At 38.0% G+C, this 19,841-nt stretch overlaps 1 protein-coding gene across 1 annotated transcript in view; it reads left to right on the forward strand.

Annotated features, from left to right (window-relative positions):
- Positions 1–19,841, forward strand: part of GCH1 (GTP cyclohydrolase 1) — a 51,761-nt gene that overhangs the window by 17,650 nt on the left and 14,270 nt on the right. The window contains exons 2-3 of the mRNA XM_055304484.1: positions 13,426–13,535; positions 18,694–18,749. Coding sequence (XP_055160459.1) covers positions 13,426–13,535; positions 18,694–18,749 — 166 coding nt within the window. The remainder of the gene's footprint in view (positions 1–13,425; positions 13,536–18,693; positions 18,750–19,841) is intronic.

Below are 19,841 nucleotides of genomic sequence, written 5' to 3' on the forward strand. Positions count from 1 at the left end.
ACTGTTTCAGTGAAGAGCTTTGCCAAGAACATACAGCTTTTGCTATGAGGTATGTTTTATGTACACAGATGAGTGTTTATTTTTATAAGTAGGAATCAGAACCCATTTCAACAGAGACCACTGACAAATTTCCAAACAAGGAAACTCTCACTAAGGTAGCTTAAAATGTAATTATATCTATTGTATGGTAAGCTGTTCATGAGCAGCAATGAAGGTGTTAGGTGCTGGAATTCAACCGAGAGTGAGGACTCTGCCAAAGTGCTAACTGATTACCCCTTCAAAATAGGTTAATTTCTGCTAAGAAATTAACAGAAGTTAATGCACACACAATCATAGAGGTGTGCCACTGATCACCATCATACATAATTTCGGTGTGTCAACAATCTCATCCTGCTAAAATGGGAAGAAAAACTAGTCTGGATTAGTCACAGCATCCCTACTATTTTATGACCCTAGACAAGTCCTTTTCAAGGCTTTCTGGATCTGGTCTACAGGAGGGGCAGTTGGACTAGGAGTGGGACTGTCACACCTAGGTTTCTGGCACATTTGTCAGATTTGTTTCATCACTCTGGTAACTTCCAGCAGCTGACAGGTGAGGTCTATCAAGGACCTCAGGCTTCTTTCATTACTAGTGGTGCTGTTTTCCTTTGAAACAGCAACGTTGAAACAGTCAACGACACAGATAGTTTCTATGGTAACACATGTCTCTTTTTTTCTTCTGATGCAGATTTTTGAAAAGGTTCTTCATCTATATGCTCTTTAGAGCCTGTGGTCTTCTTTTCTTTTTAAGATTTTATTTATTTATTCATGAGAGACACACAGAGAGAGAGAGAGAGAGAGAGAGGAGAGAGAGAGAGAGAGAGAGGGCAGAGACACAGGCAGAGGGAGAAGCAGGCTCCATGCAGGGAGCCTGATGTGGGACTCGAGTCCAGGACTCTGGGATCACGCCCTGAGCCAAAGGCAGGTGCTCAACCGCTGAGCCACCCAGGCTTCCCAGCCTGTGGTCTTCTAACCTATAGCTCCTTTGATTAGACAAAGCCTTAATTTAAAGACTTTTTCCTCAGGAGTATTGTAGACACTTGTAGAAAAATAAACAGTAGCTAGTCATATTAGAACTTGAGGTTTAGTCTGTTAATAAGATTTCCTATAAATTAGAAGTGAAATTGTTGGATTGCTTGGTAGCATAGTAATAACAGAAAACCAGTGTTCTCTGTTAGGATTATAACATTTTATTTAAAAAAAATTTTAAGGACCCTGGATGACTCAGTGGTTGAGCATCTGTCTTTGGCTTGGGGCATGATCCCAGGGTCCTAGATAGAGTCCCACATTGGGCTCCCTGCAGGGAGCCTGCTTCTCCCTCTGCCTGTGTCTCTGCCTCTCTCTGTGTGTCTCTCATGAATAGATAAAATCTTTTAATAAAATAAAATAAAATATTTAAAAGATTTTATTTATTTATTTATTTTTAGAGAGAGAATGGACTTGTGCAAGTGGGGAAAGGGCAGAGGGAGGGGGAGGGAATTTCACATAGACTCCTAGTTGAGCATGGAACCCAACACGGGGCTGGATCTCTCTACCCTGAGATCATGACCTGAGCTGAAACCAAGTGTTGGATGCTTAACCGATACCTAACCAGTGCCACCCAGGCACCCATGACATTTTATTTTACTTTTAATTTTTTTATATAAAATTTTCAAACTCAAAAATAGATAAAATTGTATATGGACAGCTAACATACTTACTACCTAGATTCAAAATTAATGTTTAGCTATATTGGCATGGTCTACTTTATTGAGAACAAATCAGAGACATGTATTTAGAGGTGAAATGTCACCCTAGAAAGCATTTTTCTTCTTAACCACTTATACTATCCTTAGTAAAATTAACTATTAATTTCTTCCTATCATTTAATACCTAATCTACGTTCATAATAGTAAAATTTATACCTAATTCTACACCCCCAGTTGTCCCAAATGTCTTTTACTCATGATTTGTTTAAACCAGGACCCCCTCAAGATCTATACATTTGCATTTGATTGTTAGGTTTTAATCTAGAAAATTTCTTGCTACCTCCACCCTCCACCCTGTGACACTGATTTATCAGTGATTGTGAATTGTCCTATAAGATACTTCACCTTTGGGATTTGTGATTGTTTTCTTCTTGTTTTCATTTAACTTGTTTCTCTACCTCTTGTATTCCTGGAACTGGAAGTTAGATCTAAGGACTTGATTAAATTCAGGGAAAACATTTTTACCAAGAATACTGTTTTCTTTATACTGTATCACATCAGGAGACATAAAATATTTGGATCTTGAAGATTTAAAGACTGTAGTTTGTTTGAAAAGTGTTTCTTTACTGGTTTCCTAGGATAAACTTCTATAGAGATGTTCCTTTTTTTTTTTTAAGCCATTTTATTAGTTTGAAGGTTTAATGGGATTCTCCTTTCCCCTGAAACTGTTCCAGTTTCATTTCAAAAAGGTCAAAGTAGCATTAAATTACTGAATTTTCCCTCATATAAACCAAATAAATAGTTGGTAAAACAGTCTTTTGCAAACAGTGTGCACCAGTTCTGTTAGCCTCTGGGGATCAGGCCACTCTTTATGTCTGCTCTCTTGGGCTGGTAGGTGGCTTCTTTCCTTCAACCTTCATGTGTATCACTAATACTACTTTTATTTTAAAACATCAAATTTGTTCTCTTTGTTTCCTTTGCTGTCATTGTCTTTAAGCTTGTCACCTCATGGCTGACTGTGAACTCTAACTCCTGATTCTGGTTTCTTGCCTCTGGGCTTTCTCTCTTGAGCCCATTGCTCTGCCAGGTTCAGATTTTTTTTTTTTTTCCAGGTTCAGATTTGTGATGGCTTGTAATTAGGCTCTCCTGTGGATGTCAGAAGACAAGGATCAAAATCCAGCTCTCATACTAATGGGTGTGTTCTTTTTTAGCAGGCACTTAATGTTTTCAAATAGAACATCAGTTTGCTCATCTGTAAATTGGGGATAATAACTGTTGCAGAGTAGAGAAGGGCTTGGAAGAAGTTGTGAGCAAAACGTAAAATTTAATTAGAAAAATGCTCTAAGGGATCCCTGGGTGGCGCAGCGGTTTGGCACCTACCTTTGGCCCAGGGCGTGATCCTGAAAACCCGGGATCGAATCCCACGTCGGGCTCCTGGTGCATGGAGCCTGCTTCTCCCTCTGCCTGTGTCTCTGCCTCTCTTTCTCTCTCTCTGTGACTATCATAAATAAATAAAAATTAAAAAAAAGAAAGAAAAATGCTCTAAAATAGAAGGGCATTTGGTTTCTGTCCAATGCATAGATCACTCAGGCAGTCCACATTACCTTTTTTTGTTCCCTGTATTTCTGTATTTTATTTCCTATAGTATTTCTCTTCCTTATCTTGTCTAGAAAAACCCTTCCTTCCTTTCTTTCCATCCATTCTTAAGGCCTGGATCAAATCTTCCTTTCTTTCTTTTTTCTTTTTTTTTTTTTTAAAGATTTTATTGTTTTTTATTTATTCGTGAGAGACCTAGAGAAAGACAGAGACCTGGGCAGAGGGAGAAGCAGGCTCCCTGCAGGGAGCCTGATGTAGGACTCAATCCCAGGACCCCAGGATCAACCACTGAGACACCTAGGCACCCCTCAAATCTTCATGGTCAATATAGTCACATGTTTTTTCCCAGCCCATAAATTTTCCTTTATGTAAAACTATTGCTTCTGTAGTTTAGCTTCTAGGTACTCTCTCCATTTAGGGGGGCTGATTTAAAAAAAATTAATCCTAAGGGCACCTGGATGGCTTAGTGGTTGAGTGCATGCCTTCGGCCTAGGGTGTGATCCTGAAGCCCCGGGATTGAGTCCCACATTGGGCTTCCTGCATGGAGCCTGCTTTTCTCTCTGCCTATGTCTCTGCCTCTCTCTCTGTCTCTCATGAATAAATAAAATCTTTAAAATTTTTTTAAAATTAAAAAAATTAATTCTAACGTAATTAACAGTGTTATATCAGTTTCAGGAGTACAATATAGTGATTCAACAATTTTATACATTACTCAGGGCTCATCACAATGAGTGTCCTCTAAGTCCCCCTCACTTATTTTTTATTTCCCCAGATCTTAAGTTTCTTGAGGTCATGATTTGATATATTTGTGTCTAGCTCAGAAACGTGTTTAGAACTTCCTATGAAAACTCTTTTTTAAAAAAACAATTTATTTATTCATAAGAGATACAGAGAGAGAGACAGAGACATAGGAAGAGGGAGGAGAAGCAGGCTCCATGCAGAGAGCTCCATGCCAGACTCCATCCCTGGATCCTGTGGTCATGCCCTGAGGCAAAGGCTGACACTCAACCACTGAGCCACCCAGACCTACCTTCCTATGAAAACGATCATGCTACCCTTGAAACTGATTTCTGCTGAGTTGACTGTAGGACCCAACTGGTTAAATAGCTGATATTTTTCTAGGATGTGGGTACAGTTTTCTTTTTTTCTTTTTTTTTGGGGGGGGGAGGTACAGTTTTCTTATGTGTGGTCCCCTTTCCTTTCCTTTTCACTGAACCTCTTGGGTCTTCTGTCCTGCTCTGGAAAGTTGACTCCAGCTTCTTTGCCTTATCTCCTCCTCCTGTTACCCACCCCACCCACCAATTTCAGTCTCTGTTCCAAGCCTCCTTTCCTAGATGTTACAGTGTTCTGCAGGAATTGTCACCCTCTGGCTTCATGACTATAGTGAAAGCTTATGGTGGGGAATTACATTGCCTACTGTTCAGTCTTGCTAAACAGCAACTTAGGGCCAGAAGTGTGTCCATTTTTAACCTTCAACTTCTCTTGCCCCTCAAAACCCTATGCTCCCAGCCCATCTGGTCATCAGAACTGCTCGAGTTTTTAAAATATATAATCTCGGGTTCACCCCCACAGCTAGTGAATCAGACTTTCTCAGGGTGACTTGAGAAGCTGTATTTTCCAAAGCTCCCTATGATTGGCCATATATGGGAGCCACTGTTCTAAAACATGATCCCCTCTCCCTTAATCATTCGTCACTAATGATGGTGGCTTGCACACCCTGCTGGTACTTATTTGTCAGATAGGATTACAGATGGTTCCATAACATCTGTCTGTATGATATCTCATGGCATAAGTGAATGTAGGATGATAAGCGATGAGCCTATTAAAGGCTTCTGAAGCAAATGGATAGTTTATCAGATTGGTGTGTTCTTTATTTAGAACGGCTGTGAACCAGACCCTGTTACCACCATCTGTTTTGTAAATTCCATTTACAGTTTAACAGCTGGATTGTGAAAGATATACAAAATTATCCAATTAAAAAACTAAATTTGGGAAGTGTGCATCTTTTTTTAAAAAAATGACTCCTTTAATACATTCTTATTTATTTCCTTAGATAGCCTTTTAAGGCTCTGATTTTTGTCTCCCACAAATTTTCAGAGTAGTGAACTGAGACCAGACTGGGAGTTTTTAGGCTTGGAGGCTTGGATAATTTTGAGAGTTAATAATGTATAGGATTCACAGCCTTCAGTTTTATCTATAAAACAGGTGTTTTTCCCTACCTCAGTACAGAAAGCTGCTAGTCACTGCCTTGGCACATCTCAAAAGGTAACTGACCAGTGAGGTTGGGAGGATAACTGTGTTGTAATTTGGCTTTGATTTCCATACTCCTAGAGTTGGTGCAAGCCAGGTACCTGGGACTCCTGTTAAATTCCTTCTCTAAAACCATTCTCTTACCTGTGAGGACCCTGTAACTCATGGTCATAGTTGGTACAAAGTTCAAATGAGAGCTCGGGTCTTTGGACTTTTAAAATTCATTTCTTCTAATTTACCAGTCTACTTTTTGAACCACTGTGTGTGTGGATTTCTAAGAGTTAAGTAATGATGTCTGGGTAGAGAAGTTGTATGCACTTCCATTTTCTCATTTCAGTATCTTGTAAATAAACCACGGTAAACATTACTGTTGTAATGAGGAAGAAGTTTTGGCTAATAAAGATAGCTTCGTATGTGAAAAACTATCCCTCAACAACAGACAAGCCCATGACAAGTATTCATGACAGCCCAGCCAAGAGGATGGGAATAGCTCTCCAGGATTTTATTTGCTGAGCAAAACATGCATATCAGTAATATTTTGAGGGCAGTCAGTACATTTATTTATTTCAGTAGCCTTGGCTACATTTCTTTTTACACTTTTATTGAGATATAATTGACATGCAACATGGTGTAAGTTTAAGGTGTACAACATGTTGATTTGATACACTTACATATCGCCATGTAATTACCACTGTAGATTAGCTAACACCCATCACATTACAAAATTACTGTTTCTTTTCTTGTGGTGAAAACATTTAAGATCTACTTTCTTAGCAACTTTCAAGTATGTAGTACAATATTGTTCATTATATTAAAAAAGGCGCTCATTAAAAAAAACTGTTCATCAAATCCCCAGAATTTATTCATCTTTACTAGAAGTATATTTTCTTTGACCAACATCTCCCCGTATTTCCCTTTCCCATCCCTTTGTAACCAACTCTTTTTCTAAGAGTTTAGTTTTTTTTTTAGATTCTACATGTAACTGAGATCATACAGTATTTGTTTATCTCTGACTTGTTTTACTTAGCATAATGCCATCAAGATCTATCCATGTTGTCTTCTCTACATTTTATTTTTTAATTTTTCTTTAAGATTAAGTGATTTCTATACCCAGTGTGAGGCTTGAACTTACAACCCCAGATCGAGAGTCTCATGCACTACTGACTGAACCAGCCAAGGGGCACCTCCCATTTTAATTGCTTACAAGCAACATAGGAATTTATCTCTGCCAAGGGTGACATGAATGAAAATTTCCAAAATAACCGAACTTTTACTTTTCTCTGCAATGCAATGGATCTTTCCTGCTGACAGACTTGCAGTTTATGAAATAAGTTCATGGAACATATCAGAACTGTGCCACAGCTAGCTCTGCTTCCTCCAGCAGATAGTATCAATGGTTGTCCAAAGTCATCTTAGTTTCCACCGTTATGTCAGTCTGTGGAATGTTTGATTCATGCTTTTTGGCTAAGTTTTACAAATGTTAGCTCTATCTTGTTAAGTGCAAGAAGCCGTGAGTGCTGGAAGTGCTAATAAGAGGTGTACCATCATGATGGAAATGAAAGCAGAGATAGTGATTTTCTTCCTTTTAATTTGTTTTAACATTGCCCTTACTTGTAGGACAAATTTTTCAAAAAAGGGGTAGAATGCAAAATGTTTTAATGTCACACTGAGGGCTGAAGAAGCCTTTATTTTTATTGCAGAGAGTGATCTAGGGAAGTTTCTGAAGGAGTTTGCAGCATTGAATGAAGCAGGCTCTATCTTCCCTGTGTAATTGGCCTCTAGCATCAGACCTTCTATGCGAAAGTAACCTCAGTTTCTTGATTTTTTTTTTCCATGAAAAAAGAACAAAACACCAGCATGTGCATGAACAACTAAATAACATTTTTTAAAAAATATTTTTTTGGGGATCCCTGGGTGGCGCAGCGGTTTGGCGCCTGCCTTTGGCCCAGGGCGCGATCCTGGAGACCCGGGATCGAATCCCACATCAGGCTCCCGGTGCATGGAGCCTGCTTCTCCCTCTGCCTGTGTCTCTGCCTCTCCCTCTCTCTCTGTGACTATCATAAATAAATAAAAAAATTAAAAAAAATATTTTTTTTATTCATGAGAAACACATAGAGAGAGGCAGAGACTCAGGCAGAGGGAGAAGCAGGCTCCCCACAGGGAGCCCAATGTGGGACTTGATCCCAGGGCCCCAGGATCACACCCTGAGCCAAAGGCAGACATCAACCACTGAGCCACCCAGGCATCCCACATTTTTAAAAAAGATTTTATTTATTTATTCTTGAGACACACACACACACACACACACACACACACACACACACACACAGGCAAAGACACAGGCAGAGGGAGAAGCAGGCCCCCTGCAAGGAGCCCAGTGTGGGACTCCATCCCAGATCCTAGGATTGCGCCTTGAGCCAAAGGCAGACGTACATCCGCTGAGCCACCCAGGCGTCCCCCACATTTTTTTTATTAATGTCTCAAATATACAAGGAAAAGTACAAAGAATTAGTTTAACCAACATTCATCCAGTTTCAACAAATCTTAGTATTTTTTATAATTGCTTTTGAAAACACAGATGAAGTTTCATAGATACTTCTTTCTGATCCTGTTACCCTTTCTCCACAGAGCTGACCACTATCCTGAATTTGACCTCTACTCTTATGCCTATTTTTATACTTTGATTTCATGTGAATGTCCATAAATATGTAATTTTGCTTCTACTTCATTTACAGGTTCATACTATAGTTATCTGCTATTGCTTCTAATACTTGCTTTTTTTCATTGGATGTTGTTTCAAGAAATAATAAATTCGGCTTAGATTCACTCACTTTCACTGCTAGGTCATATTTTATTGTATGACTCTACCCAAATTGTGTAATTGCTTTTCTGATGCACTTTTAAATTTCCTAATGTTGCTATTATCAGTGATGCTGCAATAACAATTCTTCTGTTCCTTTGGCCATGTGAGTTTCTTTGGGGTCCTTTCTTTGAAATCTATCTTTTTTTTTTTTTAAGATTTTATTTATTTATTTATTCATGAGAGAGAGAGAGAGAGAGAGAGAGAGAGAGAGAGAGAGAGAGGCAGAGGGACAAGCAGGCTTCATGCAGGGAGCCTGACATGGGACTCGATCCCAGGTCTCCAGGATCAGGCCCTGGACTGAAGGCAGCACTAAACCACTGAGCCACCCAGGCTGCCCTGAAATCTATCTTAAGGAAATAAAATCACAGGGGTAAATAAATTAAAATGTATTAATTAGATAAAATGGAAGCTGTAGGTTTAATTCTGTGTCTGTGCATGGCATATAGGGCACTGTGTGGAAACTTAAAGCCTTAAGCTACAATGCCTGCCTCCAAGGTTGGGAGAAATTAGATACATAACAGTGGTACCGGGAGGTGTGATGAAATAAGTGCTGTATGCTGGTAGAGGCAGCTCTGATGTTGGAGGGTTTGGGTTAATGACCCAGACCTTTCTCCACTAAGTCAGAGTAAGCTTGACTTTGTTAGTCCTTTGGGTTGATTTAACTCCAGCCAAGAGCAAAGAGACTTTTCACACCTTTTTAGCTCTCACTGACTGTGTTTTGTTCTCTTAGTTCTAAAATCAGGAGGCAGGCCTCATTCTCTTTCCTATCCCTTAGGATGGAAGCACCTTCAATGTTCCCAGTCTTTTTCCATTGTCTATTAATGCTGTTCTCCAGGAAGGTGCATGGGGTGTGAAATTCTGGCTTCCTCAGAGATCTCATTTTTAGTGCTGATCACCAAACATCCTAGATGATGCTGATTATATTACTATTCATTCAAAAGCAAATTTATTTATATGGAATTTTTCTTTTGTCTCCCAGGAGAGAGATTTTTATTCTTGCCCCCTTTTACTCTTGCAGAAGCAAGCTCATATTTCTTATATTGCTGTGTTCGAGTAGGAGCATTTTGAAGGTGTGAAGATTCTGTGTAGCAGCATAGAACATGGACTACAACTTTAATACAGGGGTTCTCAAAGTATGGTTCCCAGACCAGGGGCATTAGCATCTTCCAGGAACCTGTTAGAAATGCCAATTCTCAGTCCCACCCAGACTTACTGAATCAGAAACTCTGGGACTGGGGTCCAGTGATTGGTATTTTAATAAGCCCCCACTGGGGGAGTCTAAGAAGCACCCTGCTTCAGAGGGAGCTTAAATAGGAACTTGGGTTCCTGTTATGGACCTGACATACTGTATTTTGAGGAAGGGACTGAACACTTAAGAGATGGCTGTCCAGCAGAGTTATTTGTTGTCATTGTTTAATCATTAATGACACAAGAAAGGTATACTTTTACATTTCTCTTTGGGTGGAATTGTAATAGACAAACCTTTAACTTTTGGAGGCCCCTTTGGTTTCCTTTGTTGGTTATGACCACCAGTAGGAAATAGAATGCCATAAATCCTTGTTTCCAGGGTTACCTTCTTGCTGCTGATAACAGGCAGGAAATTAAAACAATCTGTGATAGTGTTTTGTTCTTATTAGCCACAGATGGTAGCTTTCAGATATGTTGGAGCAAAACATAAATAAATATAGCAGGGAAACTTCATTATTGAAGAAAAATGATTTGGCTAGGTCAAGTTTATAGTCTGGGTTCACTTTCATGAAATGGGATATAGGCAACATAATATTGCTCCATTACCACCAAGCATTAAAACTTGTGGGGATCACTAGTTTTTTTTTCTTTTTGGTTTAATTTTCAGTATGTAAAAACATTTACAGGAGTTCAAAATCGACTGTGTGACAAATTATATTTAAAGATGTTTCACTTCTATCAATATTCCTTCTCTCCTGCTTTCCTAGTCCTTTATGGGTAATCATTTTTATTAGCTTTTTGATTTATTCATGTAGTGTTTCTTTGTGAAGATAAGCATATATATGTATATATACACATATGTATATATGTTCATATCTCCCCTCGTCCACTTTCTCTACACAAAAGGTTGCATGTTATTCTATAGCCTTTGAGATTATTTTTAAAAGTTTGCTCCATTAAGGGATACTTTAAATTCGATAAAATACACCAATTTTATGTGTGCAATTTGAATTTTGATAAATACATGCGGTTGCACAGCCACCAGTATAGTGAAGGTATAGACTCTTAACATCACTCTCAAAAATTTCGTTCCACCTTTTTGCAGCCAATCTTGTCTCCCACCCCTTTGGTCCCTGGTAAGCCATCTGTCTGTTCTCTCTGTTTATACTTCTCTTTCCTAGAATTTCACGTATAGTTTTTTGTATGTATGTATATGACTTCTTTCATGTTGTATGATCCTTTGGAGTTTCAGCCATATTAGTACCTGGATCAGTAGTTATTCTACTTTAATGCTGAGTAGTGCTCTATTGTTTATATATTCCGGTTGATAGACGTTGTCCTGTTTTGTTTCTTTTTATGTTCTTATTTTGAAATCATATTAGACTTACAGAATACTTACAAAGACAGGACAGAGAGTATCTATATACCCCTGCCCCAGCTTCCTTGCATGTTAACATCTCATACAGCCCATGGTACAGTTATCATTACTTAAGAAATTACTGTTGGGGGCACCTGGGTGGCTCAGTGGCTGAGCGTCTCAGGTCATGATCCCGGGGTCCTGGTATTGAGTCCTACATTGGCTCCCTGCAGGAGCCTACTTCTCCCTCTGTCTATGTCTCTGCTTCGGTCTCTCTGTCTCTCATGAATAAATAAATAAAATCTTAAAAACAAAAAAAATTACTATTGGTACAATACTATTAACTAAACTACAGACTTTACATCAATTTTGGTTTTTCCGTTGCATTTAATTTTCAGGTTTCTTTAGTCTCCTCAAATCCATGAGAATTCTTCAGCCTTTTCATGTCTTTTTAAAAGAGTGCTTACTGAGGTATTTTGGAGAATGTCTCTCAATTCGTCTAGTGATTAGACTACAGTTATACACTTTGGGGAAGGACACTGCAGAGATGATATGCCCTTCTCATCATATTATACCAGGAACTACATGATATCAATATGTCTTATTACTGGTAAAGTTAATCTGGATCACTTAGTTAAAATAGTATTTACCAGGTTTCCTCACTGCAAGGTTACAATTTTTCCTTTTTTGTAGTCTGTCTCTTAGAAGCAAATTATTGCTTTTTAAATTCTGATGTGTATTTATTTGCATGGAACACATAGTTTAGCACTCTCTCAACATTACTTACAGTTATAGTAATAACAACAGCTACCACTTAGTCCATCTTCATACTTCTAAACACAAATGGGTTATCTCATTTAATCCTCAGGATAACCCCGGAAAAATATAGACATTTTTTCATGCTCATTTTACAGCTTAGAAGATTGAGGCTCACAGAGTACTTTGCTGAAGGTCCAACAGCTAGTTCCTGATGCACCCAGATGCTAACTTAGCCTAACTTGAGGATCAGCTTTTAACATGAGCCATATGGTTGTTGTCAGAGTTTAGAATGGGGATGCTCTCATTCTTTGCCCGATAAAACACATGAATGCTTCTTTTAGATAATTCTCTTTTGTTCTTTAAGAAGTAATTTTGTTTGTTTTATGTTCAGGAAGTTTTTTTATGTGCCTAAAGATTTTGATAAACTATGCATACGGTAATCTTACTTTAAAATCTTGGAGAAATCCAAGATACTTTGGGGAGCACTAAGGGTCTATATTTGGACTTCTTTCAGAAATATGACTAAAGGTTAGGGCAGAGTATTCAAAATAGAATGCTGATTTTGGAAAAGTATTTACTTCAAGAATGACACCGAGCCTTTTCTTCTCTGAATTTTATCAGCCTTTCCTACTGGGAGCATTGTGTTTGTCTGTGTGTCTAAACCCTGCATGTTCACTTTTGTTGACCACACTAATGACTTTTCCACTATACAATCAAATGTGTCTCTGAATAGCCTGACTCACGGGATGATAACAGTGGTTAAATGATGACTCAATATCTCTGAGCCTCTATTCTAGTAGCAACGTAGCCACTGAAGGTCAGGCTGTGTGGGTGGACGTTTGCACTTCTTCCCTGTGACTCACTCCGAAGCCTGCCTTTTGAGGGGAAATAACTGTAGGTGGCTGCAAATCTCTATTCACCTCCTCCCTGCTCTGTCTCATTGTACTATGTAGATGGGTATCCCCAAATCCTTGAAATCACACAGCTTGGAGTCTTAAACATGTGCAGGCTGCCAAGATGTCCAGATAGCCATGCACTTTTTAAAAATAAAGTTTTTTTTGTTTCTAAATGTCTGCTGTATGTCTAGCCATATGTATCAGAGCCCAGAGGTCAAAAGCCAATGTGGACAGGCATATACATAAAAATTGGAGCATCTATTTCCTTAGGGAAGAGGCAACTGTTTAAGTCTGATGCTTGTATACAGTAACTAGAAAATTTTATGAGTACACAATTATTTGGGGGATAGATAACATATTAAGTTTACAAGTGTCTATATCTGGCCTGAGATGTCAGATATGGTTTTCTACACATCCATTATAGAGAAAGTGTTAGGTATAAGAAAATGTAAGGAGAAAGTGAAAGCAACTCATTTCCATCACCAGAAATAGCCATTCTTTTGTTTTGCATAATTTCTCTTTCTCCTTCTGTCATGCAGCAGACACATTTGTTTGTAATCCTGCATTTGTTATGTAATACTTATATCATCAGGGTTTTTTCATCATTTAAAGAAGAAAGCTTTGCTAGTTTGGTAGGAGAAAAATAATGTGTTTTAATTTGCATTCCCTTATATTTTAGCTAGGATTAATGTTTTGTCTTTGTTGACTATCTCTAACCATGAAGATTGTTAGTGTTTCTACTCTGTATCTTTCTATAAAATTGTTACTAAAGCAAACCTCTGATTTCAGATGTCTTAAATGATGCTATATTTGATGAAGATCATGATGAGATGGTGATTGTGAAGGACATAGATATGTTTTCCATGTGTGAACATCATCTAGTTCCATTTGTTGGAAAGGTAAGGTTTTCCCTGTTTCCTAGTAATGTTAAAAAGCACAATAAAAGTTCTAAAATTAGGATTATTATATTTAAAATCATCACCTGCTAATTCCTAATATCCCAGATATATAGAATTACACATAAACATTTACTCTTTATCAATCTGACTACTCTAATAGCTCAAAACTAACAAAACAAAAACAAAGTAGCAGAAGGTCCTTAGGGCAAACATTTCATAGTAAATAGCATCTTAATAGGTTAAAATAATGAGATTAAAGTTTCTTTTTTTTTTTCTACGAAGTTGCTGCAGGCTCTGAAAACCTTTGCTCTTTATTTTGACTAAATAATGTTTGATCCCAGATACACTTTTGTATCATATGGCATGAGCAGCTATGATTGCAGAATTTATTGTGGCAGAGGTCATGGTATTAGTGGATTTAATTTATTTCCAACCTTTTCTGTATTAGGAAAAATTAGTCTAATGCAAGCTAGATAATGTTATCTAGCTTGTTTGACTTAAATGTGCCTTTGAAAACATGTGGATTCAGGACCAGGAATAGTCCTGTCTTTCCCCTCCCCCTCATTATAATTTTATTGTATTTTGATTTTTCATTAATAGTGTTTAAACAGAAGACTTATAAGAAATAGATTATGAATACCTATATACCCATCACCTAAATTTAATGTGTTGACATTTGCTTCACATTTTTTTGTTAAAGTATTTTATTTTTTCACATTTTTATAAAGTGAAATAGGGAAAATGCACAAATTATAAAGGTATTCCATACTACCTCACAGATCAAGAATTAGAACATTATTTCTATCCTGCAAGCTCACCTTGTACCCCCTTTTTTTTCTTGTACCCCTTTTTAATCACTAACCTGTCCTTTGTCCCCAAAGGTAACCAGTACATCAATTTCAAGCACTAAGATTATTTCTGCTTGTTTTTCAATTTATAAATGGAAAGAATCTACAACATGAAATCTTTTGTGTCTGGCTTTTTTTGTTCCACATTGTAAAAGTCATTGATGTTATTGTCTGTCACTGTAGCTTAATTTCAATGCTGTCTATTATTTCATTGTACAAACATATCAGTTTATTCTGTTCTTGGTAGATATTTACATTGTCCTCTTTCTCACTCTCTTTTTTTCCTATTACAAATGATACTGCTATCAGCATTGTTTGGTGCATATATGGATGCATTTCTTTTTCTTTTCTTTTTTTTTTTTATAAATTAATTTTTATTGGTGTTCAATTTACCAACATACAGAATAACACCCAGTGCTTATGGATGCATTTCTATTAGGAATATACCTAGGAGTGGACTTGGAGGATCATAGGGTATATGCATGTCCAATTTAATAGATACTGATCTTTAGTTTTCCAGAGTGGTTGTACCACTTTACACTTCATATACTCTTAGGTGAGTCTCAGTCACTTTACAGCCTTGCCAACACTTGACACTTTCAATCTTTTTAAGCTTACTACTCTAATGTGTTTGTAGTGGTCTCTCTCTTTTTTAAACCTTTTATTTATTTTTTTTAGATTTTTATTTATTAATGAGAGATAAAGAGAAGCAGAGACATAGGCAGAGGAAGAAGCAGGCTCCTTGCTGGCAGCCTGCAGGAAGCCTGATGTGGGACTCGACCCCAGAACCCCGGGATCACGACCTGAGCTGAAGGCAGACACTCAACCACTCAGCAATCTAGGCACCCAAACTTTTTATTATAGAAAATTTCAAACATATGTAAGAATAGAAAGACTAGTATGATAAAGTTCCATGTTTCCTAAAACCAACTTCAACAGTTACTGATAAAAGACCAATCTTTTTTTTTTATTTTTTTATGATAGTCACACAGAGAGAGAGAGAGGCAGAGACATAGGCAGAGGGAGAAGCAGGCTCCATGCACCGGGAGCCTGACATGGGACTCGATCCCGGGTCTCCAGGATCGCGCTGGGCCAAAGGCAGGGGCCAAACCGCTGCGCCACCCAGGGATCCCAAGACCAATCTTTTTATATATAAGTTCCCACTAGACTATTTTGGAGCAAATCCTAGTTATCATTTTATTTTTTCCATAATTTCTTTCAATATGTATATCTAAAAGATAAAGATTTTTAAAGAAATGTAACTCCAATTTGATTATCAGCATAAAAAGTTAGCAGTAAATTCTTCAATACATTAAAGAATATAAAGTATGTTATAAACAGCATGACTCTTCATCACTAATTATTAATACACAAATTTAAAATGTTTTCTATAGGAAAATCTATAGGAGCACTACCATGAACAAAATTAATAGTAATTCCTAAATAGCATCTAATAACTAACCCATATTTACATTTCTGCAGTTGCCTCAACTGTCTTACTCTTGGTTTTTTAATTTTTTTAATTTAAATTTCATTTAATTAGCCAACATATAGTAGTACATCATTAGTTTCAGATGTACAGTTCAGTAAATCATCAGTTGCACATAACACCCCATGTTCATTGCATTACATGCCCTCCTTTATGCCCATCACCCAGTTACCCCATCCCCTCACCCACTTCGGTTTTTTAAAATCATAATCCAAGGACACTTAGCTGGCTCAGTCAGCAGAGCATGTGACTCTTGATCTTGGGGTTGTAAATTCAAGTTCCATGTTGTGTGTAGAGATTTCTTAAAAATTAAATCTTTAAAAAAGCAGACAACTCAGAATCCAAATAAGAGTCATACATTTGGGGTAGCCCGGGTGGCTCAGCAGTTTAGTGCCACCTCCAGCCCAGGGCCTGATCCTGGAGACTCGGGGTCAAGTCCCACGTCAGGCTCCCTACATGGAGCCTGCTTCTCCCTCTGCCTGTGTCTCTGCCTCTCTTTCTGTGTTTCTCATGAATAAATAAATAAAATCTTAAAAAAAAAAAAAAGTCACACGTTTGTATTGCTTTGGGTTGTTTGCCTCTTAAGTCTCTTATTGTAAAATAGCACTCCTCCAGCATTGTCTTTTTGAAGAGACTGAGCCAGTTGTCCTATAGAGCATCCCACCTTCTGGATTTATTCCATTCAACCTCTGGATTTCCTATAAACTAGATTAGGTCTGAAACTTCCTAAGATTAAGGCTAAACATTTTTAATAATACTACTTCATTGAAGGGGGACACCTGGGTGGCTCAGTAGTTGAGTGTCTGCCTTTGGCTCAAGGCGTGATCTCAGGCCCTGGAATCGAGTCTTACATTGGGCTCGCTGTGAGGAGCCTGCTTCTCCTTCTGTCTATGTTGTTCCTTCTCTCTGTATGTCTCTTATGAATAAATAAATAAAATCTTTTAAAAAAATACTAGTTCGTGGAGGTACTAAAGACTCTGTATTCCATCTCATTGGGAGGCGTGCACTGACTGGCAGTCCCACAATTAATGATGCTGGCCACGTGATATTGGGCTGAGGTTTTTCAAAAAGGGAACCTTTGCGCTTATCTTATTACCTTTCATTGTAAGTGAGGAATTTAGGTCCAGAAAGCCTATGACTTGTCCAGGAGGACAGAGGGAGTTTGTGATTTGGCTGGAAATAGACCTAGGAACTTAATCGTGCTCACCCTCTCACCACTATATCCTATTACCTTCTGATGTGATTATCTCTGTGTTCTTGCTAACTTTTTAAAAACTACATTATTCAGTGATGATTTTCTAAAATCAACGTTGAAATGACTTAAGACCTTCAGAAAGATAAAAAATAGTACAAACAATAAAAACATTGTAGCTCTGCATATAAATATAAAATTTCAAGTGGTACAGAAGATCTTAGTTCATGGGAAAGTTTTAAATTCTATTTTTCTTTGAAATACCCAGTATTTAGGTGCTACTTTACTTTCTCCTTCTGCTGACCAGGAAGGTGATGAATTGGTATTCTCAAACTCTCAAAGCATAGTGTTAAGAGATGAAAAATCACTAATTACTAGTAGATCAGTTATTTACATGTATAGTAAATATTAATTAGGTGAACAAATGCAACAAATGCTGGCAAACCATGATGCAAATGAAATATATCATTTCGTATTAGGTTAATTGATTGCCTACACATGACCATTTACATTATTAGCCTTTTTGTAGAACTAATGTTTTCTCATAATTAACACATGGTTCAGAGAGAGGTAACATGGACCTGGGAGATATTAGTGACTTTTAAGATTATAGAATTAGCTTGGCTTTATAGTAGGTTCTATAAGAACTTAGATGTAAAGGTCCAGGTCTTGACAACTCACATTTGTAGCTGTGTCCTTTATCTCCCATCAAGAAGGTAGTGTTCTCCAGCAGCTTAGAAAGGAGACCACCATGCATGACAAAGAGACCCTCTTTCTGTGCAATGAGGTGGGATTTTTTAAGGTGGAGTGACAATATTTATAGTTACAGTTTCAGCCATTTAAGGAAGCTTTCCTGGGGTTCCTGGGTGGCTCAATTGAGCGTCCAACTCTTGATTTTGACTCAGGTCATGATCTCATGGTTGCGGAGTCAAGCCCTGTGTCGGGTTTCATGCTCAGCATGGAGTCTGCTTAAGTTTCTCTCTCACCTTCTTCCATGCACCCCACCCCCATTCATTCACACACTCTTCTCTCTCTCAAAATAAATAAATAAAAATCTTAAAAAAAATAAAGGAAGCTTTCCTGGTTACATTTTAATGTTGCTACAGGATAATTTTCACTGTCTAGAGAGTGTGTTCCCTCAATAGAAGAAAGACTTTAAGAATTGTATCAAGAGTTTAACTTTAGGCTCAGCGGTTTAGCGCCGCCTTCGGCCCAGGGCATGATCCTGGAGACCCGAGATTGAGTCCCACGTCGGGCTCCCTGCATGGAGCCTGCTTCTCCCTCTGCCTGTGTCTCTGCCTCTCTCTCTCTCTGTGTCTCTGATGAGTAAATAAAATCTTAAAAAAAAAAAAAGAGTTTAACTTTACTAGGAAATACCATGACTGTATTTCAAATTTGTCATTTCATTAATAGTCATTCATATATATTTTCCTTTTACTGCACATATGTATTTTCTAAATGCTTTTGTAAGTGCTTCATTTTCTAAGTCTTAAAGCTTCTAGATCTCTTAAAGACATGTTTTCATTGTGTTGAATTGCATAATACATATCCTATATTACATTTCCTTATTTTGTTACAAAGAAGCATTGGATTTTCACTTACCTCATGATTTCTGTCTCTTCTTTGAAGGTCCATATTGGTTATCTTCCTAACAAGCAAGTCCTTGGCCTCAGCAAACTTGCAAGGTAAGTATGACTGTGTGGTGAATAGGAAAACAGATTTGTAGGACCAGCCCCTATATGGCAAGAATCTCACAGGGCTGTTTTGATTGGTGTGGATCTAACTTGGAAGTCACATTGCAGCTTAAAATTTATAGTTGCAGAGACAAATATATTTGGAGGACCAGAAACATAAATCCCTATCTTCTCACCCCTCACTGCCTTCCTCCCCTACCTTGCACCCTTTTTCCACTGGCACATCCTTGAAGTCTTAGTGCATCACTTTCCTGTAAAGTCTTCCGTGACTGGAAAGGATTTGAGGATGCATTCAGTCCAGCCCCCATATTTAAGAGTGGTGTACCTAACAGGGGTAGGAAGAGGAAGCCTGCACAGAGATCTAATTACACTACACTGTTTTCAGACTTTAATCAAGCCACTGTTTAAGGTGTCAACCCTGTCTTCCACTGTACCTGGGTATTTCCGGGCATCTCTCTGGGATCCTGAAGGGCCATTCATTCACTTCTGATTTCTTTACCTCTGTAGACACAAGACTGTGTTGTACCTTTCTTGGCTTTCTCAGCAATATTCCAAAAATAATACTTACTTTCCTATTTCTGTCTTTCCTACTACAGTCTTCTTTTCCATTCTTTATCCTGCAGGCTCATGCCTTTTAAAAAATTCCCTTGCTACTATTTTGATTTGGGCTTTAGGAAGGAGAAGTAATATACAAGTATAGTCATCTGTGTTTAACTGGAAATCAACTTAAGGATCAGTGTTCATAAATCCCTGATAGGCTAAACCAGCAATATTATATCACCTCTTCCTAAATATTCTTTTTGTAATTTCTTTTTATGGGGTTTCCCTGGGTATGGGGAAATGCTAGGAGGTGTGTGTGTATGTGCATGTGTGTATGGGCATGTGTGTGCTTAGGGAGAATTAAGAACAAAATGAGGGAATAGGTGATGAACACACAGTCAAGAGCCCCTCCCCTCTTAAAATAAATCAAGCTAAATTTGGATAATTTGAGGTTATAGTGACTGTATCAAAATTGGAATAACTGAATCTTGTGACCCAAGTAACTATACTATGGCCCTGATGTGTTCCTGCTTCTTCTCCACT

This window comes from Nyctereutes procyonoides, unplaced genomic scaffold, assembly GCF_905146905.1.
Source record: "Nyctereutes procyonoides isolate TBG_1078 unplaced genomic scaffold, NYPRO_anot_genome, whole genome shotgun sequence".
In the NCBI taxonomy this organism is placed as follows: domain Eukaryota; kingdom Metazoa; phylum Chordata; class Mammalia; order Carnivora; family Canidae; genus Nyctereutes; species Nyctereutes procyonoides.